The sequence below is a fragment of the Phalacrocorax carbo genome, chromosome 5, assembly GCF_963921805.1.
Source record: "Phalacrocorax carbo chromosome 5, bPhaCar2.1, whole genome shotgun sequence".
Taxonomy (NCBI): Eukaryota; Metazoa; Chordata; class Aves; order Suliformes; family Phalacrocoracidae; genus Phalacrocorax; species Phalacrocorax carbo.
Window position 1 is genome coordinate 44176000 of NC_087517.1, and position 26909 is coordinate 44202908.

Consider the following 26909-nt stretch of genomic DNA (forward strand, 5'->3'; position numbering starts at 1 on the left):
CTTCCCGATCCACCTCCTTGGGAGCCTCAGACTGAGTCGCTGGCCAGGCTACTCCGTCCGAACTCTCCCCTTCTTTCCCACCCGCCGCGATGCTTGCCCCTGTCTGCGTCCCCACTGCCCCTCCTGGGTCTCTTTCCGGGCTACTGTCGCCTGTAGCACCGTGCAGGCACAGCCGCGCCTGCCGCCCTGTCTCCTGATCATCCCGAGCTTTCAATAGTAATCGGTGTATCTTTCCCCAGAGCTGTATGTACTGGGGTTTTCCCATCATAGCCCTTTTGGCTAACTCCTCTTTAATCCTCACCCACTTATCCTTATTAAATATGTCTGCAGGACTTCGTATGAGCCCCTGCGTAATCATCCATCGGATGGCCTTTGAGGTAGGCGTCTTCGATATCGAAGTACCATATTCCTTCCCCAATCCCTTCAGTACCTTTACGACTGAATCCATGGCGCGCCCGCCGACCTGCGGCTCCCCGTCCCGCCCCTGCCTGCCCCAAGCTCTCTTTCCCCCCGGCGAACTTGCCAAGCCTCCCCGCTAATCACGTCGGGGTCACCACTTGTAGCTGTACGCTTCTACGGGAGAACTTATCTTGGGCCGCATACCTCCACGACACAGGGCTCTACCCACCCTGGGGACAGTGATGCACAGACACCAATATGATGGATACAAAATGTCCGTCTATTTAGCTGCGTCACACGCTTATGTAGCTCTTGCGGTTCCTGTTCCTGCCACTCCTATGGGGAGGAGTCTATCTTTCCGTCACATCCCGTAATCTTCCGGTCGCTGATCCCTGTCTATTCCCCTACAAAAGGCCATCTCCAGAAACTCACGGCCAGGGCAAAGATGTCCTTATTGTCCCCGTCGGAGGTGAACGTGCTGTGCAGCGGCCAGTCTGCCAGCACAGGGAGCAGCTCCAGTAGCACCTTGTCTGCAGTCCTCATCGTGGAGACCATCACCCTCCACATGGCCGCAGCAGCTCTGCAGACCCAGAGCTCTGTGTCAGCGGGGTCTCGGCCACAGCGCCGCAGCCTGGGCACCCCCGGGGTCCTGTGCTGGCTGCCAGCCCTGCCTCTGCCCACTGCCCCTTGCTGGCAGCAGCCAGCGGGCCTGCACCTGCGGGCAGCAGGTGGCCAAGCAACAGTGCCTCGAGGGGCAGGGAGGGAGCGTAGCAGCAGGCTCTAGGGTTGACATGCCAGGCCTAGGAACCAGAGGGGCCAGAAGACCTCCGTCTGTCTGGCAGCCAACATGGGGCGGGCTCTACAGGCTGATGGGCTCTCAAGGCCAGAGCCCTCAAGGCAGTTGGGCCCCGTACCTGTCGCACGATGGGGCGCAGCGCAGGAGCGTCACCACCACGTCATGGGGGTGCGCGTGGGTCAGCTCCGCAAGGGCGTTGGGCAACCTTTGCGTGGCAGACACATCCGTGTTGGATGTGAGCCACCGGTAGATGCACCTCACAACGCTCGGCACCTGGAGGAGACACGGCTGGGAGTTGAAGTGCTGCCGGCGCCAGCTGTCTCCCCAGCTTCCCCCAAGAAGTGCTTCCCCTCCCACCATGCTGTGCTGGCCTAAAAGGCTGCTGGGTGCCCAGCGGACCCAACTCCAGGGGGCACACGGTCCCCAGGGGGCTTGAGCCCAGCCACAGGCTACGTACATGCTCCAAACTGGAGACATCACTTTCCGCCAGCAGAGCCTGCATGGCAGCACAAGCCTCCGCGTCACAGGAGCCTGAGCCCGCCATGCCCTCAATGGCCATAATGGTGGTGTCTTCAGGCTCAGTGGGCTTGAGGACACAGGTGGGCTCCTGCTCCTGCTGCTGCTCCTGCTCCTCTTCTGGCAGGTCCCCGTCTGGATGTGACAAAAGACCAAGCATAGGTAGAGCTGAGGGCCTGCAGGAGAGGCTGTTGAACACAGCCGAGCCCCGCGCTCCCCAGGCAGCGCCAGCCCCAGGACAGGGGCTGGTGGGGACACTACCCCCCACCTCCCCGGCTGCAGGTTGGGGCTGGGGGTGCCCGGTGGATGGAGCATGGCCGGAGCCCAGCCGTGGGGACCCTCCTCGGCCCCTCCTGCCCTGGGAATGCCCACAGGGGATGGGATGGGGCCAAGGCGGCTGCAGCCGCTAGCCCTGTGGCCCAGCTCAGCCACTCTCACGCCTGCAGCAGCTGAACCGCCTCCACCTCATCGGGCTGCCAAACCGGGGCAGCCCCAGTACCTTTGTCCTCCTTCTCCTCCTCCCCTGCCAGCCAGGCCAGCCTGGGCACACTGCGGGGTCTCTCCGCCATGCTGCTGAGGCCCGGCCTTGAGGGCTGCGGTCGCAGGGGTGGGAGACGCGTCGGAAAAGCGTCGCAGGTGCGGTTCAGAAGGGACCGAGGTGGCTGCTCAGGGGCTCCCCGCAGCCCCACTCCGTCCCGTCCCGTCCTGTCCTGTCGCGTCCTCTGGGCGCTGTGGGGTGGCCACGTCACCACCACTGCTCATATCAGGGCAGGTCACAAAGGGTCCTGTGACACGCCGCCACGTGCCATCCAATGGGCAGTGCCCATGTCACGGCGGGTCACCTGCTGACACATACCTGTCCCCTGGCGCCTCCAGCTGCCCCGTCCCCTTAGGGCCTCCCGCCAGCCCGTCCCTGGGGCAGCCCAGTTTTCAGGGCCACCCATCAGCAGCGCCTTGTTACAGGGCCACTGAGCTTGGGCAAGAAGGAGCTCCGAAGCCGCCTCGCAGCACAAACCCCCTTCTGGCTTCCACTAAAAAATATTTATTGTTGGGGTATTCATCAGTTTTCTATACAGAGTATTAATAATGCTTGTTCAGTGAGAGCAGTGCTATCGAATAGGCTTCATTCATGTCCATTTTGAGCATCTTGCTTTCATGCTCCGTGACGCAGCGATGTGCAGGTCCGGTTTGGGGTTCAGTGTATTTGGGTGCCTGGTTTAATAGCCGCCGTCACTGGAAAAGTGTCCTTCTGCAGATACGAAGGTCCAACTCCACTTGTAGTGTTCTGAGGGTGCGCTGAGGCATTACTTATGGCCATCTAAATACCCCATGGGCCTGGTGGGCATGAAACTCTTCAGCACACCATCTCGCAACTTTGCCAGTAGCCAGGAAAATTCTTTCTCGAACAGTAGCCAAGATTGTTGTTCTTATGTATGTTTATAATGACACTTGTAGCTGTGATTATGTTGAGAATAATTTTAAGTTTCCTTCCCATGGGTTCTTACGCAACAGGTATGGGACTCTGGAATGAGAATGACAAGGATGTAAGGGGGTGGATGATCATCCATCTATGCTATAGGAGTCACCAATTTCAGCTCATCCTACTCCCCACATCATGACCACCTCCATGAAGAAAAAAGCGGCCTTTGAGGGCAATAGATGGCGCAATCTGTGGACCAAAGCCACCCAGCTTTTAGGGAATTTTGCTGCCATCCGTGGGGCTCAGATTAAAGACGCTAGTAGGAATCTTCCTTGACCTGTAGTGCCTTAAGATTATTATCCACTGTTGCTTTTCTATGTGGGCACTAAGTAAGTCACTATGAGAAGTCCAAGAGTAATCAAAGAGACTTTAAGGCTGTGGGGAGATTGTTAAAGGTTTCAGGAGTGCAGGTAGTATTCTCCTCTATCCTCCAGTTGTAGGGAATGACATTGAGAGAAACAGACAGATCCAGTTTATCAATATCTGGCTCTGAGTCTGGTGTCACCAGCAGAATTCTGGTTTTTTTGATCATGGGATTGTCCATGCTATACCAGGTCTGCTAGGCCCAACAGCATTCACCTTTATCAGAGAGAATAATTGAATGAGGAAATAATTTTTTCTCATAAGTTAGCAGGGCTGATTGAAGGAGCTTTAAGCTAGATTTGGAGGTTTTAAGTTATAAAATCAGGCTTACTAATGATAAGCTATGGGATGGCATGACAATGTTTGAAGCATGGTGTGCTAGTGAGGGCTTTCATGATGTACAAAGTACACTGGTGAGCATCTGAAATATTGTGCACTAATGTATGCAGTATGTGGAATAAACAAGAGGAACTAGAAGCTTTGGCTCAGTCTCAGAGCTACATCATCATTGGCATATGGGAGAGTTGGTGGGAAGAGGCCTGTGACTAGAGTGCTGTGATGGCTCTCCAGGAGAGATAGGCAAGTGAGGGGATAGCACTGTATGTAAAGGAGAGATTGGACTGTACAGCACTTGCAGTTGGGGACAACATGGTTGAGAGCCTCTGGGTAAGGATTAGGGACAAAGCTAATAAAGCAGATGTTGTTATGGGAGTCTACTATAGATCACTCAGCCAGGATAATGACACCATTGTACTATTCTACAGGAATTAAGCAGAATCTCTAGATCAGTTGCCCTTGTCTTTATGGATGACTTAAACTTCCCAGATGTTAACTGGGACTATCATACCACAGACATGAAACAGGTGTAGGAAATTAAAAGAGTTGTAGTAAACAGGGTAACATCTGGCTGGCAGCCAATCCCAAGCGGTGTTCCCTAGGGCTCAATGTTAGGGCCAGTTCTCTTCAATGTTTTTATCAATAACCAGGATGCAGGAGTTGAGTGCACACTACATTTGCCAATTATACTAAATTACGGGGAGCCATTGATTCCCTCGAGGGTAAAGAGGCCTTACAGAGAGATCTTGGCAGGTTAGTGCACTGGGTGACCACCAACTGTATGAAATTTACAAGGACAAATGCTGGATTCTGCGCCTGAGATGGCATGATCCTGAATGTACATATAGACTGGGGGACAAGAGGGTGGACTGCAGCCCTGCAGAAAGAGATTTAGGGGGTTTAATTGTTGACTTATATTTTGCTTACCATCAATGTGCCTTGGTGGCTGAAAGGGCCAGCTGTGTCCTAGGATGCGTTAAGCACAGTACATCCAACCCATTGAAAGAAGTGATTGTTCCAGTATATGCAACATTTAGTGCAGTTTCACCCTGTGCAGTTTCAGGCTCCACAATATAAGGAGTATATAAAAATATTAGAATATGTCCAAAGAAGGGCAACAAAGATGGGCATCACTTATGAGGAGCAGCTGAGGATACTAGGTTTGTTCAGCTTAAAGAAGAGTAGACTAAGGGGCAACTTCATCACTCTCTACACCTTCCTCATGAGGGGGAGTGGAAAGTGCTGATTTGTTTTCTCCAGTGTCCAGGGATAGGACATCAGGGAATGACCTAAAGCTGCACGGGGGGAAGTTTAGATTTGGTATTAAGGAAAAATTCTTCACTGAAAGTATGGTCAAACACTGGAACATGCTCCTCAGGGAAGTGGTCATGGCTGGTTTGTGTTCAAGAAGTGTTTGGACTACATTCTTAGCTATATGGTTTAACTTTTAGATTGCCCTCTGTCAAGTCAGGAGTTGGACTATGATCTTTGTGGGTCCCTTCCAACTCAGGATGTCCTATAATTCTATGAACTTCAAATACTATTATTAAAGAAATTTCTGGCCTTGTAAGTGGGTGGTGAACAAACACCAGCAAAATTGCTGCAGCCTGATTTTGAGAATGGCTGCTGTATGAGAGAATACAACCCACCTCTTTTGGATGATCAGCAGCTGTTTGAAAGATCATATAGCCTGTTGGCTGACAGGGAGGAGTTTGCCCATGGATGTACCCCTGTTCACCTTTGACCTGTCTCCAGGCCAAGAATGTGCTTATCATTATTTGAACTGTATGATGCCATAGGCATATGGTACCATTGCTATGTGTCAGAAGTACTGCAGCAGGAGTTACCTGAACCAATGGAGGCTGAACCTTGTAAGGAACTGGACAAGTACAGCAGTGATCCAACCTGAGCTGGTTTCAGCACCTAACAGTCCAACACAATACACTGTCCTGAATGACCATCTCAACAGATGAAGCTCAAGTCACAGACCAAATTAACTAAATAGACATTTGAATAGACAGTTGAATAGGTGTGTCCCATAGACTAAGGAAATTATACCTGTGTATATGACAAAGGACAGGGAAGGGGGTAATCATGGTTGATGAAAATGTATTGAATACTGTATGACATGACATGTAGGACATGAGCATGATGCAAACAGTACAGAATAAGAGGTGGAGATTGTACTGGGTTTGGCTGGGACGGAGTTAATTTTCTTCACAGCAGCTGGTATGGTGGTGCATTGTAGATTTGTGACCAAAACAGTGTTGACAACACACCAATGTTTTGGCTATTGCTGAGCAGTGCCTGCACAGCATCAAGGCCTTCTCTGTTTCTCACTCTGCCCTCTGCAAGTAGGCTGAGAGTGGGTGAGAGGCTGGGAGGTAGCTCTGTGGTTTTGTTTAGATGATGAAGGAATAGGGGGCAATAAAACCATGATAATAGCTCTTTTTGCCAGGGGCTGCTTTGTAATACAAAGGACATTTGTCCTGCCACTGACCAGTGGTCCTGGCTGAGCACTCTACAAGCTCCCCAGCTCACTGTGCTGCAGCAACCCACTGCCTGTTCCCATACAGGCCTGATGCTGAAAGACACTCTCTTAATATGGTTCATTGTTGTGTTGTGTAATACAAATATCTAACAGTGGCCCTGCCAGAGGGTTTCCATCATTTCTGTGGCAGCATTTGATACAGCCATGGAAAAAGCCATTACCTTCAAAAGCCATTGGCACCTCATCACTGACTGCACAGCCATCCAAGTATGATTCTACTTGGTATTCACCACCTTGTAACGCATGACAGTTTTCAATATTTTCAGCCATGTACATAAACCATTGAAGAGAGGTGGCTGAGCATCTTTTTCGTCTGAAAAAGACGGGAGAGAGGAGTGCAACCCTGCTAGGGTATAGGATCATTCACCAGCATGTGGCCATATGAGTAGAGGCCAGCACAGCGTACTGAGAGGTGCCTGTACAGCAACAAACCTTCACCTTTTTGCTGTCCTCTGTCTCTCAGAAAGTGTAATGGGTTATCATCGTAATCTCATTCCTGTATGCATAGCCTCCCTCAAAACTTTTACCTCTTGTCAGCAAAAATAACTCAGAAGAACAAGTAACTTCCCCACTGCTCCTATGGCAGGATGAAGGCTCTCTCCTTCACATCTTTCTCCCATGTTGCCCACATGACGAACGCATGGCAGGGCTAACCAGTTCCTTGTTACCTGCACCAAGTGGCACATGGCAGGAGCCCAGAAACACAGCTGCTGCAATGTGGGGATGGGGAAAGCAGATAAAAATCCCCCCCAAGCCATGGCATGGAACACAGCAGCTCCATGTAGCAACATGCCAAACCCTGCAGATGGCTAACAGCGAGCTGCAGAGGCAGACCCAGCTCTGCTGGGTGGCAAATGCTGACCCAGCCTTTGCAGCACCAGCAAAATCACAGCTGCAAACTGAGCCCTGTCCCTGAGCTTGTGTCAGGCAACAAGCAGTGTTGGGGATGCTGTCTCACAGAGAAGGGCTGAGCAGGGACCCTCTCCCACACACTGTTGCCCTTCTGGGAACTCAAATGAGTTCCCATCTTGCCACTTTGAGGTTTAAAAAAAATTGCTCCAAAGGCTGTCTGCCACCAGAGCAGATGTCCCAGATGCCCCTGGATGTGGCAGTGATGCTGCAAGCTGTCCACTTCAAATGCTGGTACACTTGCTAAGCTTGATATGATGCTTCTCATGCCTGGGAATATTTTTGCTTGTTTTCAGAAGGCATGCAACCGTTTCTGCATAGCACCTAGAACAGTTGCCACCAGTAACTGTTGCTAGGAACCATTATCTTTATGTAAACAGCTCTAATGTGAGCATTAGCTAGTCCATGACATTTGGCAGATGGATATGTCCCAAACACTTTTGCTGTCATCATAAATACTGAATTTTTGCTGACATGCAAACTCATTGGGAAGCCTGATTGTTAAGCTGGAGAACACAATGACATTCAAACATGAAAAGCTTGACCTTGATGGTCAGTGGTTGCCTCCAAGGGTGGTAAGGAGTTTCCCTTACCTCTGGGTCCCACATCCCAGTTAGGCACCACCTCCCCAGGGCAGCAAGTGCAGCCCCTCCAGGCCCTGCCTGTCTGGGGGGGGTCACACAGGTGGCCACTCTTGACCTCCAATCACTGAACCCAGGTGCATTTGCAAGCATCCCCACACGCGTGCTCAGGAGACTGAGTTTCTGCTTACCACTTACGTTGAATTCTGTAAGGGAGCACGTGATGCTTCCTCTCTGTGCCATAGCCAGCACTTCTGTGAGACACGCATGCCCCGGCTGGGGCAGGGGCCAAGGGCTGCCATGGCCCTGGGGCTTTTACATGCCCCACTTCAGTGCAGGCTGTAGGTGGGACAGAATTTATATTTTTAGCAGCTAAGGTCACCAGGTCTGGGCTGATCTCTCATTGGGAAGAGCTGAGTCAGCAGCAGCAGCATCAGTCTGTGCCTCTGTGTTCACACTGAGGCTGGGGCATGGGTGAGTCACAGTGATTCTGGCCATTTACGAAGCCTGGAAATGAAATTCAGAGCCTAGCTTTTTTATGAAGCTGCCTTAGAGATGAGATAGGGAAGGAAACAGGAAAAAAAAATCCATTAAAACATCCTATTATATCTGCAGACTGGTGCTTCCTATAATACACCAATGCACAAAAAGCTACTGATTCACCTCTCCCATAACCTTCCCATGTGCCTCATAAAGGAATTTGCCACAAGGCACTTATTTCCTAGACAAGGAAACCAAGTAAACATAGCTTCACCTTCAGGGAGAATGGCTTCTCCACCAGCCCTTCCTGCCTCCAGCTCCCACAATCCTGCTTTCATCGTACAAGGAAACACCTCTGGAGGATATCACTGCCCTCCCCTAAGTACCTATCGCTGAGTCTGGTACAATAGGTCCCTGAGCCAAGATGGGCCCAGCAGGTGACAATGTCACCTGGCTGGATAAAGCCCAGTGTCACCAGGATGTGGGGAAACATGTCTTAGCCAGGAGCTGCTCTTGGGTCTGGCACCTCTTGACCTGGTGCCACTGGCTGAGCAGGGAGGACAGAAACAGATGCCAGGAGAAGGAATCTCTCTCCACTCCCTGGCCTTGTCCGCTGGAGGGATGCAGCCCTGTTGTTACACAGCAGCTCAGTTGCTAGATCCAGCCAGCTCACTCATGCTCATGGCAGTGGGCAAAACTGCTTGCTCAAAACTCACGTCCTTCATCCACAAAGCTATTGCCTTTCTTGATGAAAGAGAAACAAGCCATGCCTCAGAGCAAACTGCCAGGAGCAGAGTGGGTGGGTTGCACAAAACCACCATTTTCCAAAAGCAGCAGCAGTCACACAGCCCTCCCATAGCCAGCCACAGGCCACTCGTCTATGCTGGAGACCTGGCGCCTATTTTTGCATCTATGCTACAGACCTGTCGCATATTTTCTTGCCCTCCCCTCTCCCGTACTCTGGCCAGCAACAACACCATACGTCACCCACGGTACCCAGGCCACAGGTCGGTGTCCCAGGGGCAGGGAGGGCAGCTCCCAACTCCAGAGCTTCCCATTTCCAGCTGCAGGGATCCACACATCCCAGGCGCTCCCACTTCCCCTCCAAGGTGGTGCCCTGCATTCCCAAGCGTGCAATCCCTCCCTCCCTTTCTCTTTGCAAAAGCTGCAATTTCAGAGATCAAGTTGGCAGCTTCAGAAATATACCCTCAGCGTACTTCCTCGCTAGCTCTTCAGGATGTACCCAAAACCACCGTTTTAAGGACATGCACAGTATTTTGTGGCATTTCACATTTTTTTGCTGCCACTAGCTATAACAACATACAAAAACAATTATGAAACTTTTAGCAATTATATAGCTCTTTATATTTTCAAATCTGTGTACAAACATTAAACAAAGCAAGGTAGTATGCAGAACAGTCATTGCTTAGAATAATCAACCGATGCATTGTACTTCAGCAGTGACACTGGGAGAGGAACAAGTGTGCTGTAAGGAAAGCGACAAACCAGAGGTAAAATGAGGTTTCATCTTCAAACTTGGGATTATGAATGGAGAAAGTAAGCGCTGAGGACAGCATCTGAGAGCGTTCTTTAATATCCTTACATCAGGTAGGTAAAAAGCTAATGTATTCACACTTCTACACAGGAAGATTGGGGAAGAATAACTGCTTAATGCAACTACTATACAGCAATATGTATGTATGTATAAATGTATATTCACACACACATTTGATCTTAAATTTGTTAAAGATGTCTCAGCTGAACTACAACAAAAATTATATTGGTATGATAACAATGAAGATATTAAAAATGTAAATAACATTGCAGTGACCTCGACTGGGGATCTTTCCCTCTGGAGAACAGAAATTCTTTATATCATTACACCTGCGAGGCCAGCTGCCCTCAGTACTGACAACAAACACAACTCTTAATTCCTCTTCTCAGGAATGACTGAAGAAAACAAAACATAGCTACCCATAAAACTAATTTCTGCATGTGCAAATGCTGTTGGCACAATTAACAGCCAATTTATTAATCAGCAACAAGACAGACCTTTGGCTGCAAAGATTCTGAAAACCACCACACGTTGACAGGATCCAAGGAGAAACTCAGGTCCTATCTGCTCTCCACCAGCTTTGATAGGTTCAGGATTTCAGCCACAGCTCATTTTTTGCAGCCCCCATAGGTTTGCATTGTTCCTACCACAACAAGCTCAATAGAAACAACGAAAGAAGTTTTATCAGAAGCACCTTAACAGCTTAGGCGCGTGACACTAGAGGTTGTACTTAGGGGCCTTAGTTTTATCTGCCTGGGTGTGTTTCTGGGACACTTGCCTAGTGATGAAACACCTTGCATCCTGCAGCTGTAAATACCCACCCTGCCCGCCACAGAGACCCATGCAACCTTCTTCCTCAGGGGTCAACCCAAAATTGTTTTGAATAGTCCAGACCAGTTGCTTCCATAAAGGGAATGGTGGCAAGCCCAATGCACCCTAAAAGCCTCAGATTTGCACACGTCTGGGGCCCACCTGTGCTGGGACGTCTCTGGGGAAGGCCGTGGCTAGGAAGCGCCTGCTGCTGAGCAGACAATTCATTTAGCTCATGCTCCTTATCTCCTGCCCAAGAGCCTCTCCAGCAGACATCCCATCCCAAGCCATCGTTTTGCTTTAGGAACTAGAGAAAGCAGCAATTTCTCTCTCCTCCTCCTGCTTCAGTCAGATGTCAACCCAGCAACAACTGCAGCACATCAGACTGAGCCACCAGCGATCTCCACTGAGCCACCAGCAGGACAGGGATCAAGCCCAGGCCACCGCACCAGGGTGCAGCGGGGACCTGCCCCTGCAGCAGCCCTCTCCCAGCTCTGCAGCAGAGACCAGTATCCCCTCTAAAATCTACTTCATGTCCCTTTCAAAACCTGTGGCTCTGTTAGCTCAAGGTAACCCTGGGATAAACACCAACTCCTCTCCAAACAGGAGCATGCTAAGCAAAGATGTAATCTTTTAAACTCAACTGAAATCACTTGGTGTTAGAAAAAAAACCCACAAAACAACCCAAAAATAAAAAACACATGGCGATTCTGAGACAGGATAATTACATTTTATACATTTTATTTCTCAGGATTCTTAGGTTTTAAGTAACATTAGACATTTTTGTTCTGTGTACCTGAATTGCAGCTCTTCTTCTTTTCCATTAAACTGTGGGATAATTTTCACAGTGGACATTTTATGATGATAAAAATGCGAAGAACTGAAAGTGCAGCTTCTCTGTAAGTATGAGCCTGCCAAGCGTTAAAGCCTAATTTAAGGAACAGCAATAATAATCTTCGCTATTTAGAAAACCATTGATATTTTTAAAAAAACCAAACAACCCCCACAAAAAACAAACACAATTACATGGTGAACATGACCAAGCAATTCTTAGAATTGATTCCCAATTTGTGGTTGGTTATTTTTTAAAGCCAGCTTGGTTTCGAAAGGCAGCACTGCTCTTCCATGAGACACATGCTCTGCTTTGTGCTACCAAGCGCTCTGAACCAACAGCTTTATTTCATGCATGTTTTCACTGAGAGCTGGATCCTATTTATTTTTTTCCCCTTGGGTCAACAGCACAGAACCAGACTGATGAAATGCAACACCAGCTCCGAGATCCTTAGACTTCCAGCTGCAAGTTATTGTAGATCTAGAGGCTGTACAGAGTAATAGCACACAAGTGTCTTCTACGCCTGAGTTTCCTACGCAGTAACCAGTCATGAAAAGATTTCTCTGAGAAGATCGAAATTGCCAACTGTACAGAAACAGTACAGTTTCTGCTGTACATTCCTAAGTATGCAGTGTCATGATTACCATTACTAGCTACTTGAGGGTGAGTTGGGGCCGTGAGTGCGACATCCATGACACTGGGGAAGAACGGTTGCTGACAAGCTCCTACACACGATATGTTTCACACACAAGTGGTAAGAAATAATCTATAGTTATTACCAGGTCCTGAGTACAGCCACAACCAATATCTCAAGTGCTAACCTTTAGGCCCAAATTTTCTTAAAATAACTCTGCAGAACTTATATATTTCAAACATCTATATTTAAAATTATCTATCTTACTAACTTCTGAACTTTATTATAGCTAGACTGCCATCTGGAGAAAAACACCTTAAATTAGATTTCAAGTATTCAAACATTTAAGTTGCTACTCTTTATTTTAAGTCCTTTGAAGATCCTGAGATGAACACTCATATTCAATCAAAAATAAGAAAAGAAAACAATTAAAAGAACTGAGGCAGATCCCAGAGCAGCATTGCAAGTCCCTGTGTAGGCCAGCACCCATCCATCCACCCCAGGCTTTTCAGACAAGGCCACTCAGCCTCCCAACCCAGCAGGGAGACTCACAGTTCCTGACAGAAAGGTCAGCCACAAAATTCTGCAGCTGCCGGAAGCTGAGTTGTCTTTATCTTTTGCAGTCGCTTGAAATTATATACATTGCTATCCATTCTTGCTCGGTGATGGTGATTTGTGAGGAATACGGGAGCATCAGCAATCACAACTCTGCCTCCCAACTTCTGTCCAGGTATTAACTGCACAAAAAGGAACAAGCAAGTGAAGGAAGCCACGCAGTATTTTATTGACTCCTAGAAGATAGATATGGATTGCATACAACCCTGGAAAACTTACTTTTTAAAATCCCAGAATTATAAACAAGAGAACTCATTCCTCATAAATAACCTGACACCATTCCTTCATCAAAAGGTTCTGGCATGGAACATATTTCCTTTACAGTTTAATTTTAATCATTCATTTGAACAGCTTAAAAAACTATGTCTATAATAATACTTAAATATATTGCTCATATTTGTGACTTCATAAAAAAAATAGTTTGAGCTAATACTTTCCTAGTCATCAAAAAAATCCAGAGACACCAACTTTTGAATGAGCACTTCAGAAAGATGGGTAAAAATAATTTGCTGGAAATTATCAACAGACTTCATTTATCAATAGACTGAGCCCCTTAAAAATGTGCATTTCATCTAATAGCAGTACTGATCTCAAGAAAATGCACACAGTGCAACCAGCTTTCCCTTGATCCTGCAGAAACATATGCACGTATTCGACTACAGCCACAATGGAATTTCTGCAACATGAATGAAACAAGGTTGATCTCAAAAGGCAGCTGCCCGAGTGCTTGCAAAATCTGACCACATATGGTTAAGTTTCTTCTAGTTTTAGAAGAGGTCAGTCTAATCCTTAGTCGGATGACAACTGCAAAAGTCTTCTTGGGATGGTGGAGGCCATGGGAGCACTCTTGGTTTTAATGAGAAGTGGACAGGATGGCTTAAGTCACCAATGAAGCTGAATTAACACAGCCTGTCTATTGCAGCTTGTAACATTTCTTCCTCTGGCATCTGGAAAAGGCAGCAACCTCTGGAAGCATCACAGTCTTTTCTGAGGCAATTGCTAGGACACAGAATTGCTCACCTTCCCACAGCAGTGCTTGCTATTATCCATAATACTGCCAAAAATGCATTGTTTGCACCTCAGTGCATTACTTCCAAGACACTAACCCAGAGGCTTCAACTCATGCACAAGTCATTTTCAGGCTTGATCATTTTTTGAAGTTGAAAATGGGTTCCTACTTGAGCAATCACAAAGTAGTATGTCTCCTTGGCATTCACGATTGGCCAGAAGTGGTTTTTCATCAAAGTCTCCAACGCCCCAAGTATTTGCTAACCCCCCAGAGATGGCTGGGGCTGAAGTACAGTAACTCCAGTTACAGCTTCATGATACAGGCTTTGGCTGTGAAGCTGGCTGAAGGGATCCATGCTCCACTCCACTGCCTCTGCAGATAAGCCAGCACAACTCTAAACTGGATCTCTGACCCAATGTGGGTCTAAAAGTAATACTTGACTTCAAAGCATGGACCAGCCCACTGATCTGATGTCCCATACGGCACAGGCAAGGGGTGGTGGAGCGGAGGGACAGGAACCAACAGCTGGAAAAGTGGGTCCACTGATTTGTTTTTGTCAGGCGAACTCCCATGTCATGAAGCATCACCTTCATCACTTGCAAAGGGAACACAGAGGATCTCTGAGATGGTCTTCAGAAAGCACAGGTGACACCTGGATGGGTATGAGCCAAGGGATGTGTTTGGACACACACCATGTGAGCAGATAAGCGATACTGGACACTGTCTCCTCGCTCCTAAACATCAGGTACTAAAAAGTGTTTTTAAAAATGCCTTCTATACACCAGTTAATCAAAGATTTCACAATATTTCCCCTATATCTCACATTTTTACATAAAGCAGAAGAGTCTACACCTTTAGGAAAAACACCTTTCTAAGTAATAGTCAAAGCAAACAAAAGCACATTTGAGAGCGACTTACCTAATTAGCTTCATGAACACATGTTAAGCCAAAAGGCAATGAAATCTCAGAGACACAACAACTTGGGCGAAAGCAGGTATAACTCACAGGAAAGAGGTTTTAGCAACTTTTTGCCTGTACAGGAGCTTAGAGAAGAACAATCAATACCCAGCAAGTGACTGGTTTTGGCAATTCAGGCTTAGTGCCCTTAAAATCAGCATTTTTTTTTTTTAAGTTGTCATATTACTGTTATAGTTACAATTGTATTCTGATGAGTTCCTGGGATATACAAATCACCTACTTCTAAACAGGTTTCTGCACACTGTAGTCTAAACTTCTTAAGTTACAAATAATTATTTTGCTGTTTCCAGTTTACAATGGTAAAAAAATGAAGACTTCACAATGTGTGTAAATGGGAGGTAAATGTATTTTTAAAAACAGAATTAAAAGCTGCATGTTAAAAACTGGGTCACAGACTAATAAATACATACATCAAAGACATGAAATTTTCAGCAGCTGGTTTTAAAGAGCAAGGAAGTGGGGAGAAACTAGCTGTCCAGACTCCATTCTGGCTCTGTGGTCTATATGCTAGAAATATCTGCAGTTCAAAAACAAGTTAACAGAGGAGTAGAATCAACTTTGTCACCTATTTTCTTTTTAAAAAATTAAGCTACTTCCTAAAAGTGTGGTGTAAAACCTAGAGAAACTTTCATTTCTTCATGCACTTGATGACATTCAATTAAAAAAACCAAATTATTTTAACCCAGAAAAAATGAGTCATTGTATACTGTAAGGACAGCCTTACTGCAAGTTTTCTACAGTAAGTATTTCTAGAAATACAGCAGAAATTACTTTCCCATAACAAAATATACAATTATGTGCCAGATCATCACTGAGTTTCAATACTTAGGCCAAACAGAAACAGTTACCATGAAGTTTAAAAAAAAAAAAAAAAAAGGAAAAAAAACAACTCCAAGCAGTAAAAAGATGCTTTGATGGCTGTGGAGATGCCAGAAAGCAATGCTGGACATCAGGAATTCCCCTTTTCAAAGTGATGTGCAGTCTGTGAATCAGACCGTCAGAGAAAACTGATCCTGTTCTATGGGCTTCTCCACCCAGGCTCCAAGTCCTGCCTTCAGGAATGCTTTAAACAAACACTCTTTGGCAGTTTGATACTCAGTGGCTCCTTGCTTGGTTTCATGGTACAGGTTAGGCTTGAGGATCTTTGCACACAAGCTGGAGGAAAGCTGTGTGGATTACAGACGAGAAAACAACTGTTATTAAAAGTTATTAAAAAAAGGTAATCAACTACTAAACCAAACGTTCAGGCAAAGGCAGACAAGTACACAGTACTGCTCCTTCCAGCCGTCATGGCTCTGTACCCAGCTTCACTGCACCCAACTGCAACATTTGCCTCTTGCAAACCGAGCCCTTCTGCAGCACCACACCACGGCAGAGACACTCTTTGGACTAGTCTCACCCCAGCTAGCCTGCCTTTTGCTTTCTCTGGATTATCAACTTCCATTGATGGAAGAAATCTAGACACTGAAAAGCCACTGACAGATACTTTCTTGAAGTTCTTCATTCTAAAATGACTGAGTGAAACCTCAGAAGGTTCAGCTGCAGGGAAATGGGATTATCCTTCCAAATAAATCAAAATGAGAAGGCAAACTCAAAGGAAATACCACCCTTTGTTTACTTAGCTATAAACCAAGGATTATTAGATCCTTGCACATGTTTTGGACCTTTCATCATCAAATTCAAAAAATAAGCTAAACGAATGTATTGCTCTTTTCCATTACTACATGGAGCAGTAACTAACATCAGGCTCAGCTTAAAACAGGCTCAGCAAGTGGCTTCTGAATACGGAAAGCAACACCCACGATATTTCATTAAGAATTAAGAAGTGGAAAATTTAGCACTCTGGAAGATATACCTTTGCATGAATACGCATCCAGCGGCTGTAAAAAGCATGCTTACAAAGGCGAGATGCACGACCCATTTCATCTTTGCCAGTTGTGGCATTAATAACTTCAAGACCAGTGTCTCCTACTGTCCAGTTCACGCTGAAGTTTGGTGCTTTCCCTGGTTGACGGGCTTCTGCATTGCTAATGCCTGAAAGAAAAGCAATGTTTAATGACAATAGCAAATACTAACTCTTGATTATTTTTGGTTTTTTACTGGGGAGTAAATGATACAGCAGAGCTACTGAAATCACATCACTAAGCAGTCTTACAAGTGGATCTTTTATTCTCCTGCAGATTTTTCACTGACTTACAGAGATATCGCCATGCACATTTCATTCTCATCCTGGCTAAAGCACTCTCTCCTTCTGTCCTTCCTAGCAGGGCAAATGGCATTGCTGGAGCTGCAAGAAACCAGCCTCCTCAGCAGAGTGGTCTGTGGCAAGTGTCCATGTGGACAGTACTGTGAGTGCCTTGCCACATCCATCTCAGGAGGATCTGGTCTTGCTTACAGGGCAAACCAATGAATTATTAACCTGCACATAATTATGAAACAGAAAAAGAAGTTGCTCTGCTCCTGCACAAGGAACTGCTGCTCTCAGAGCCCACTCAGGAGTGGAATGAGCTGAGTGTAGGAAGAAGAAGATACTGTGAGGTTTTGACAGTTATAACTCTCCAGTCAATTCCCTTTCACTCTTCTGTTGTAAAAACTCAGGTGCATGTTGCTTATGTAATTTCAAAACTGGTGTGAAACTATGAACCCTGGTCACGTTTCAACACAGTTACAATTCAGCTAGCTATGTTGTACTGCAGCCCTATTCAGAGTGGTCGTGCTCATGCCTAAGTGCCTACAATGTACTTTTTCACTTTCCCTCATAAAAAAGGAGTTAGGTCAGTGACATGGGATGGCAGGATGCCTTGCAAACCAAGGCATGAAGGTGCCCACATTTCAGTAGCTGTTGAGCGCATTTCATTAAAAGTTACCAATCTATTTCCTCCTTCTTATGGACTACACCAGGGCATGGCGTGACTAGCACAGGCAGCAGCACTGACACAATGGGCATCTGAGTTAGACAACGTGAGCACCATCCTCAGCATCCTTCACAGAAAGGCAAACTGGCAGACATTTGAATCTTTCAGCATAAATATGGCTGTGCTTCAGCTGCCTCCCCACTTAACATGCCCATCACTACTTACAATGCCCGAAACAGCGAAATGCAGGACTCAAGAGAGAACACAGATAGTTTTGCTCAGAAGTTAAACTGTGTGACACCTCTCAACCTCAGCTTCATGTCTACTCATGGAGAAACAAAGCCACCAGAAGTCTAACCCAGGTGTGAAGCTAGGCCAGTTGCCTGCCCAGGGCAGGATTCATTCCCGCACGGCACCCCAATGCAGCAGAGATGCACTGTATATAATGACCACAGTACTGTGCTTGAAGATCATGGCAGCTGCTGCCATTCACATGCAACTCCTCTCCCGCATGTGCAGCACGGCAGCGCTCAGTGATTGTAAGTAGCAGCCAGGGCCACGAGTTTGGGTTGTGCATGCTATGGAAAAGCTGAGGAGCACATCGCTTTTGATCCTGTGGACATTACAGGGGTGGCAAAACCCTGCCTTTAAGATGCCTCAGCTGTCTCACCAGGAGAGAATAAACAAATGGGATTTTTTTCTTCCTAATAAGAAATATCCCATTTTTACTTTAAAACAACTTTCACCAAAAGCCTATTTTAAAGGTACTCCAAGGTTACGCTAGGTCCTACAATTTATAAAATCTAGTGAATTTGTATAAATTGAACATAAGTATTGCAGCAGGATGCACTTCTTGCTGATATTTGAAACACAATCTAATAAACAACAGTAAGCCAACCTCAGGCAGCTGAGCACAGGGCTGGCTCACTTGGCCCAGGTCTCATGGCACCTCTAGGCCCAGTGCTGAAAGCGTGCAAGACCTACAAGGTCTGAACAACACGGCAAAATTCAGTTTGCTTACTGTAATCAATTCATCATTTACTAAATAAACAAACATTCTGGAATATCCATTATATTGAACTTCCTGAAGCTGTTGTATTTTTATGCTTGGTTTATGTCAACCTGGTCACTATGACAGATAACCAGTAATTAAGTGAATAATAATAAAAAATTACCTTACCATTCCCCCTTTTCTTAAAATATAAGCTGAAAAAACTGAGAATTGGAACAACAGTTTCCTGAAGAGCTCTTCTCTGATTTCTTCTAGGAGACATGCATCCAAGATCTAAAAAGCAGCAGGATGCCATGGATCTACACCCACCTATCTGTAAATCAGTGGGCAGGGATGTAGGATCCACATACTGACCTACCTGGGAGGGTGGACAACAGTCCCTGCTGAACAGGTACCACCAAGAATATCATACAAGCAATACTTGAGGAAGACCCAGCAAAAAGAAGGCTTTACGACAAGATGACAGTTGGGAAGGCCTCATCTCAACTTCTGTGGTCCTTCTGAGCAGATGGCAATGAACACGTGCATCACGCCTCCTGAAAACTGGAGGTGACCACATGCAATGCCTGTGCGTGTCCTGTGCCACTGAAGTCCAAACACCAGAGAGCAAACACTGCCACTCCATGAGTCACACAACACAAGGCCTGCACCTAAACACCTAATAAATGGTAAATTTTGAGTGCAGACGGAACAAATCTCAGCTCAGTCTCTAAATGCATATAAATTCAGGCTGCTTTTTGTAAAGCTTATGTGTAACAGACCTATGCTGACAAACCTCAATCAAAAACTGGTTTTACCAAAACTACTGAGGTAAGAGGGCTAAGAAATTGCCACCACATGACAAGTAGGTCAGTCATATTTTTTCTTTAATTTAATGATATCTATTACTTTTGCTTTTGTTCCATACACTACAGAACAACTACAGCAATCAGTGTTCGTCAAGTACTGCAGAACACCATTTGCTCCTTGAACCTGCTCCTGCTCGCTCAGCTACTCAGCCACCAATGATATCACAAGCAAATCTAATAAAAATGAGGAAGCTGAATATCCCATATGCACTACATTTCCACAGCAATTATACAATTGCATTCCTTAGGTTATCTGATGAATTAATTAAAAAAAAAAAAAGACTCTGAATTTCAAATAGACTTAAATAACAGCACCCTATTCAGCTGCTTAATTATCCGCACAAACCCTGGAGAGATGACAAAGGAGTCCCTGCAGGTGGATCACAGCACAGACAGGGAATAAAGGTCACCTCAAAAGCAAAGTGTCTGATAACACGTTAGGTGGATCATACCTTCCCCCTCAAAATCTAGACATGAACACAGCACAATAAGCTTGAAACCAGTAATGGGACAGTAAGCTAAGAAAGAAAGTAAAATATTTTATTCTCCTTTGAAAACTGATACAACTAAGCTATTGAGAACTGCTCAGAGCCTATCATTGAATATTATTACAATGGGGTATAATAAGCAAAAGCAAAGGTCACAGCTCTTTATACAGTGCTTATATAAATAATAAAGCTTGACAGTTCTTTGAGGACAGAGCTCAAAAAAGCTTCATTAAAAAGGAGACAGAGAGCTGAAAAACACCAGTGTGAATGGGAGGATAAGGTACCAAGGAAACAGCCAACAAAATCACCAAAGGTTCTGCTGAAGGATTTATTTTTTGTTGATGTCATGGTTTTAGCTGGGATAGAGTTAATTTTCTTCACTGCAGCTGGCATAGTGCTGTGCCTTGGACATAGTATGAAAACAATGTTGATAACACAGATGTTTGGGTTGTTGATGGGTAGTGCTTGTACTAGTCAAGGACTCTTCTAGCTTCCCATGCTCTGCCAGGTGCACAAGAAGCTGGGAGGGGAGGGGGCACAGCTAAGAGAGCAGATTCAAACTGGCCAAAAGGATATTCCATATCATGTAACGTCATGCCCAGTATGTTAACTGGGAGGAGCTGGCTGGGGTAGGGAGGCAGCAGTTGCGGCTCGGGAACAGGCAGCGTTGGTGGGCAGGTGGTGAGCAGTTGTATCGTTTGTGTTTGTTTTTTTTTTTCCTTTTCCTTTTTATTATATTATCATTATTGTTATCATAATAATTATTATTTTATTGTAATTATCAAACTGCTTATCTCAACCCACAAGTTCTTTTGCTCTTCCGATTCCCTCCCCTGTCCAACAGGGGTGGGAGGAGTGAGCGAGCAGCTGCGTGGTGTTTAGTTGCAGACTGAGGCTGAACCATGACAGTTAAAGGCAAATGTAGGCAGCAGTTAGAGGAGTGAACATTTATAATAACCACTCTTGCTGTGGTGGCTGAAGTCTTCTTGTGTACAAAACTCAAATTAATGTTTTGCAAAAAGGGTGGGTGGGTTTCCAGGCCAGACCCCCTCTTCACGGGCAACGTGCCAGAGGAACCTCCTCAAACTGAGGTGCCAGTAAATATAGTTCTAGGATATGCATATGAAGTAAGCAAACACTGGTTACGGTACCCAGACAATATTCAATTGTGTTCAAGGAAATTAAAGATCAGGCAACAGGAACAGCAGTCATGGCACATAACCTCTCATCACAACGCACACACATTCTCCAGGCTGAAAGGTGGCCAATGCGACTCCAGTTTTTAAGGTGTTTTAGAGGCATGCCAGGGCACTACCAGTCAATACACAACATCTGCACCAGGAAGGCTGCAGGAGCTACAATACCGCCCTACTGGGCACAGATGTTAATACAATAATATTGGGAAAGACTCAACAAAAAACTGCCTTAGTAACTGAAGACTGGATGCCCAGTGTGACACTAATTCTTAGAGATCTCAGGGAGTAGAAGGCCCATCTGTTCGATGCCTATCTTAGAAACAGACTTAATGGAGACCTGGATGAAGATGGTCTTTCCTGGAAAGCGACAACACAGCTGGACACCCTCAAGCTCTGTGCAGACCTGGAAAGTACGTGTGTGTGGTAAAAATGAGGTGAATAAGATTGGTGATGATACCAAATTATTTAAGAAGGTAAATAAGAGTATCAATTTCAAAGAGTAGCAGAAAAAAAGCTCACAACATCAGGTGACTGGGCAATAAAAAGGCAGATTAAATTCCTCACAGATAAATACTAGGTAATACATATGTGGAAAAAAATGAGCAATTTTGCCTATGGAGTACTGGACTTAAAGCTGCATTCAGGAATGAGATTTTAGTTTCTAATATTCATTTCTACCAATAGGTTAGGTCAACGATCAACAGTAATCAAGGAAAGCGAAGTGAACGTTAGGAATTATTACTGAAGGATCACGGAACTGAACAGAATATCATGATGTCACCATATAAACCAATACTGCTGCTTTATCTTGAGTCTCAGATGCTGCTCTGGTCTTATTAGCTCAAAAAAGTGATTGCAAAATGGCAGGCATGATCCTTACATGGAAGGGTCTCTATGCAAGGAACAACAAAGCAGACTAAGACTTTTCAGCTTGCAAAAAATAGGACTTACGTAGGAATATCACAGAGGTATAGAAAACATGACAGAAGTGCCATGACAACTGCGTATAGCCTGTATCATACAGAGCACAGAGGAGCATCTAATTAAACTAGCAGAAAGGAAATTCCATTGCACAAATCTTTACAAGTCATACAGCCCTCCTTACTAAAGGAGGCTGCAGATGGTAAAAAGTTTAAACCAGTTCAAAAACCAAAACCAGGAGTTCATGAATGAAAGATCCATTAAGGATTTCTAAACACAAAGATTCTCAATACCTGATTCACAGATTACCGCTGCAATTCTCAGAAGGCATCTGCAGAGGCTTACTATTTCCTTTTGCTTTTCACTACCTAACTACCTGTGGAAAAGAGTACGGGGCTGGATGGATCGTACCTTAAGATCTTGGTCTTACCTAAGACAGTCATTACGCTGGTGACAAGATAATCAGCAAATGTGACACTGCTCCAGGATATTTCAGCCAAGAACCAAAATAGGAAATACCTGTCAGCAGCACCACGAGGAACAGGTCAAAACCACCAAGAATGTAATTTCTGACAATACTCTAGTAAAAGACAGGAAGCTCTACAGAAACTAAAGCATAAGAAACTATTAACTGACCAGACATCAAAACAGGGGAAGTTTTGCCTGTATTAATATTATAACCACAGCTAAGAAAAAAGGCATTGTCCATAAAAGCAAACACTGCTGCAGGGTTCAGGGTTCAGCTGAGTAGCCATCATGGACAGGAAAGCACATAGGGGCCCAGCCTGCCATCAATTTGTAGTCATAGCACCAGTGGATGCCATTAGCCCAGGTCCTTGGGCATCTGAGGCACACCTACCAGCAACAGGAACCATAAGGGCAGATGTCTGATGAAATTTGGTTCACACTAGTTGCCTCCAGTGATGCAAAGCTTGACTTTTATATGTAACAGGCTCTCTTATATTTGATGACTTCTGCTCCCAATGATTTTCAAGGGCTGATTCTCTGGCTGCTGAGCTCTGCCAACCTACTTCCACCTAGGGTGAACTCCTTCATGCCCACCTCCCACAATTGCTCCAAAAAGAGTCTGCACAGATTACTGTGCAGACTGGCACTTTGTAATTGGCTGATTTATACAATCATCCTCATTCTATTTGATTGAGAAATCGATCCTTTTTCAGATTATTCTAGAAATTCACAAGACTCAAACCTGCCTTCTCTTCAGGTGAGCTGGACAATTCTCAGTGACAGCTTGTGTGCCCTCAGTGCTGTGGTGCTTTTAAAGGCATCCTGAAAGACTGGTTCCTGCAACCAAGGCTTCCAAAAGTCAGCAGGGGGTTGAAGCTTTCTACCAACATACAGGTTTCCTGCATCCCCTAGCTGAAAACCAGCTACTCTGATATGCATGTTTGCATTTAACTTGCTGGCAAAAGGAGGTGTAAGTAGAAAATCTCCTATGAGGACAGAAAAATTATGAAAACACAACTTTTAGCAGTAGATAAAAATAACTCAGTCTGACTTTGACTTAATGCAATTGTCCCTTCAGACATAAAACTTGTTTTATGAGAGAAAAAAAACAGTTTTTACAGTACTTTCTCAGCTCAACAGGTAAGACAGTGGAGAAAGTTTCTCTTTTCGTTCAGCCCTCTGATAGAAAAGAGTCACAATCACAATTTTTTGTGTGTGTTACCAGGAGGAACGTAGAATTGGGGCAGGTATTTCTGTGGTGCATATTCCAGGTGAGAATACACTGTAAAATGGGTGAATCAAAGAGCAGATGGGTAGCTACACAAATGCCCCAGCTGAATCCAACAGCATGGGTCAGAAGACTAGCTTTCAAGACTGAACCAGTAGAAGAAAATCCATCAACAAGTTCTCTGCCCAACCTCCCAAACCAGCTTCCTGTATATTTTTGAGGTGTATTTTCATGAAAACTCAACAGCTGAGAACATTTTGGAAGCCTCTCTACTGCTCAGCAAGTCCCAGCTGAACTGTTTAAACAGATGGTGCTATTTCATAGCAAATAGATGATAATATGTCAGAAAGATAATTTTTAAGATGACAAGTTACTATTACATGTTCTGAAAAGGATAACAAAAACTCCTCCCACCCCATCCCAAACCTGCTGTCTTGAAGAAATGATAAAAATTCCCCCAAATCAGGCAGAAACCATCCATACATCAGCTGCTATACCCATACAACAATTTAATATTTGGTACTGTGAGTGCTGTAACTGTTCCTTGCTAATATAAGGACAAATAGGTTACTTAACATTTTAATACAACCTAGTTCAGGGAATCTTTATTAATTACCTTTCTTGCTGGTTGTTCAATATGCTCTTTTCCCCACTCCCTCCCTAAATCTATTTTAAAAATTAATGTCAAACTTTAAACAGGCTTTAAAATAGTAAGCTTTTTTATTAGCCTGGAAAATAAACAGACACATGCCAAAAGCTGAGCTCTACGGAACACAGCAATGAACACAATGAGAGGGAGGATAAGAGTTTTCTGTTTTAAAGCTTTCACAGCATTACTGTAACTAGCAATTTTAGAATTTAAGACTCTTCAGAACTTTCCTTTGAAAGTCACAGCTCAGTTAGAAATTGCCACCTGTTAATTCAAATACTGCCATTCCTGTTAGCCCCACTAGGGCTAGGACCAGCGCAAAGCCAAAGAACATTACTTAAATGTTCAAGAGCAGCTGCAAGACAACCACTAACTATGCTGGCTGGGGCTTGCCATATTGCTGTCTACCAGATATGTTTAACACTATTAAAAATATTCCCAAAGAACATGACACAGGGCCCTGAATGCAGCATTTGTGCATTAACATACAAAGTGGAAATTGAAATATAATGATTATTGAGTCCTGCAAACAAGTTGGGTGCCATGATAACTGAAGCCAATGCTGCATCCAACAGAGATTGATGACAAAACCAAAATACAACCAGTGACAGCTGAAATGTTCTCTCCCTCCATTTTTAGTTGGTTACTGATCTAGAAACTGTGAACCAAATGTGTCTGTCTTGGCATACTGATTAACGACGTGGCTGTTCAACAAATATCTGCAATGTCAAGAGAAGCAACAGCGAGAGCTAACACAATGTTTCATGGGTGGGAAGAGGTTTCACTAAGCTGGGGCCTTCAACTTGCCTCACGTATTGTTAGGGCATGCTCCAGACAGCAATTATGTGAAACTGCATCCAAAGATTCACACCTCAGTTCTTTCCACCTTTTAATTCATGAAGAGTCCTTGCTATGGTATTTCTGACCAAGCATCTATATTAGGTTTAGACCATAACTTCTCCATTGTAACCAGAAAGCAGTTTACTCACAGTACATAATTTGCAAGGTTTTGAGAACTGCAAAATCACATTGCTACTGGAACAGACTTAGTTACCGGCACGGCCTTCTCCATTAGATACTTGCCACTAAGTAAAGGTCTGTTGAGTGTATAAAGAGGTGGTAGATCTTCTATCTCTGCTATCCTCTGGTATACGGCTCTGGATAGATGATCCCCATGATATAAACTCCCCAAGATGATGCTAGAGAAGTAAATTGGCTCCACAAAGAGGCTAAGTAAGGCTCCTTGAATACCCAATACGTTCCACCTAAGAGGGAGGGAGAAACAAAACAAAACAAAAAAAAAACTTTCTTTTTAATGGAACAAGTAATATCTACCAGATATAATAGCAGTCAATCACAATGGACCAAACTTTTAACTCTTCCTCTTGACCAGCGCATGACTATGGTAGCATAGCTGTGAAACCTGACAGAATTTCAGAGATCGGATTATGGTATGCTCAACAAAATCCTGAGTAAGATGACCTATAGCAACAGGTCTACTGTCAGCATCCACTTCAAGAGCAGACTCCAAGACTTTACTTCCCCACTAACATGTCTGGTGATGAATTTTCCAGCACCCTAATGCCAGAGGATCATTTAATCAGAGAAAGCCAGATTGTGAGATCCTCAGTCAGAAACAGTAGCAGACGACTCCAAAAGACACTGGGCAGTAGGTGAACCACCCTTTCCAGAATGCAAGAAGAATTGTGTCTGCAAGACCTCAGGACCATAAGGGAAAGATTGTCCTTGACCCCCTAGCCAAACAGTCCACATCCTGCTGCCAGAAAGGACATATGTAGTTGCTTGCAATATCCATGGACACAGAGAAAACTGAAAGTATGCGAAGAGTGCGTATACTTTTTGCTCAGTTTAGCTGCTTCATAGACTCCAACAATAAATCCCTGTCTGCACCACTGTGACCTACACTGGATCAGGTCCAGCGGAGGGATATAGCATGCCTAGGAGCAAAATACTGAAGTTTTTGTGTAGCTGTGCTCATTTGATCAAGTTTTGTCTCTCGATATGCATGTAACAGTCATACAAAGTACTTTTTAAAACCTCAAAGTCTCCTGCAGAGTATTTTCGCTGTCCTTGTCTCTGAGGTATACTTGCAAACAGCTTGGCACTATTAAAATAGCATACTTTAGTACAACTGCAACACCCAGACACATGCAGCAGGAAAATTTCTTTTGGTGTTTGAATAAAACAGATGAGCGCAATGGAAGTTCTCATGCTCATATAGGATGGTTGTCCTTTTTAAAAGGCCTATTCTAAACCAGGTTGCCGGTTTCCCCTAGGAAAACAGAGAACTTGGAGGTTGCTAACAGCATTTCCTGCAGCTTGTGCTGGAATGGCATGGGTATACATCATCCTTTCAGGCTAGAAACTATATAGCACAAC

General features: G+C 45.0%; 1 protein-coding gene across 3 annotated transcripts in view; it reads right to left on the minus strand.

Annotated features, from left to right (window-relative positions):
• Positions 1 to 11500: 11500 nt before the first annotated feature.
• ADARB1 (adenosine deaminase RNA specific B1) overlaps positions 11501 to 26909 on the minus strand; it is an 89927-nt gene continuing 74518 nt past the window's right edge. For all 3 annotated transcript variants that reach the window (XM_064452232.1, XM_064452233.1, XM_064452234.1), the window contains exons 9-11: positions 25593 to 25774; positions 16700 to 16878; positions 11501 to 16010 (exon numbers count right to left, since the gene is read on the minus strand). In XM_064452232.1, the coding sequence (XP_064308302.1) occupies positions 15834 to 16010; positions 16700 to 16878; positions 25593 to 25774 (538 nt within the window). In that variant the 3' untranslated portion in view covers positions 11501 to 15833. The remainder of the gene's footprint in view (positions 16011 to 16699; positions 16879 to 25592; positions 25775 to 26909) is intronic.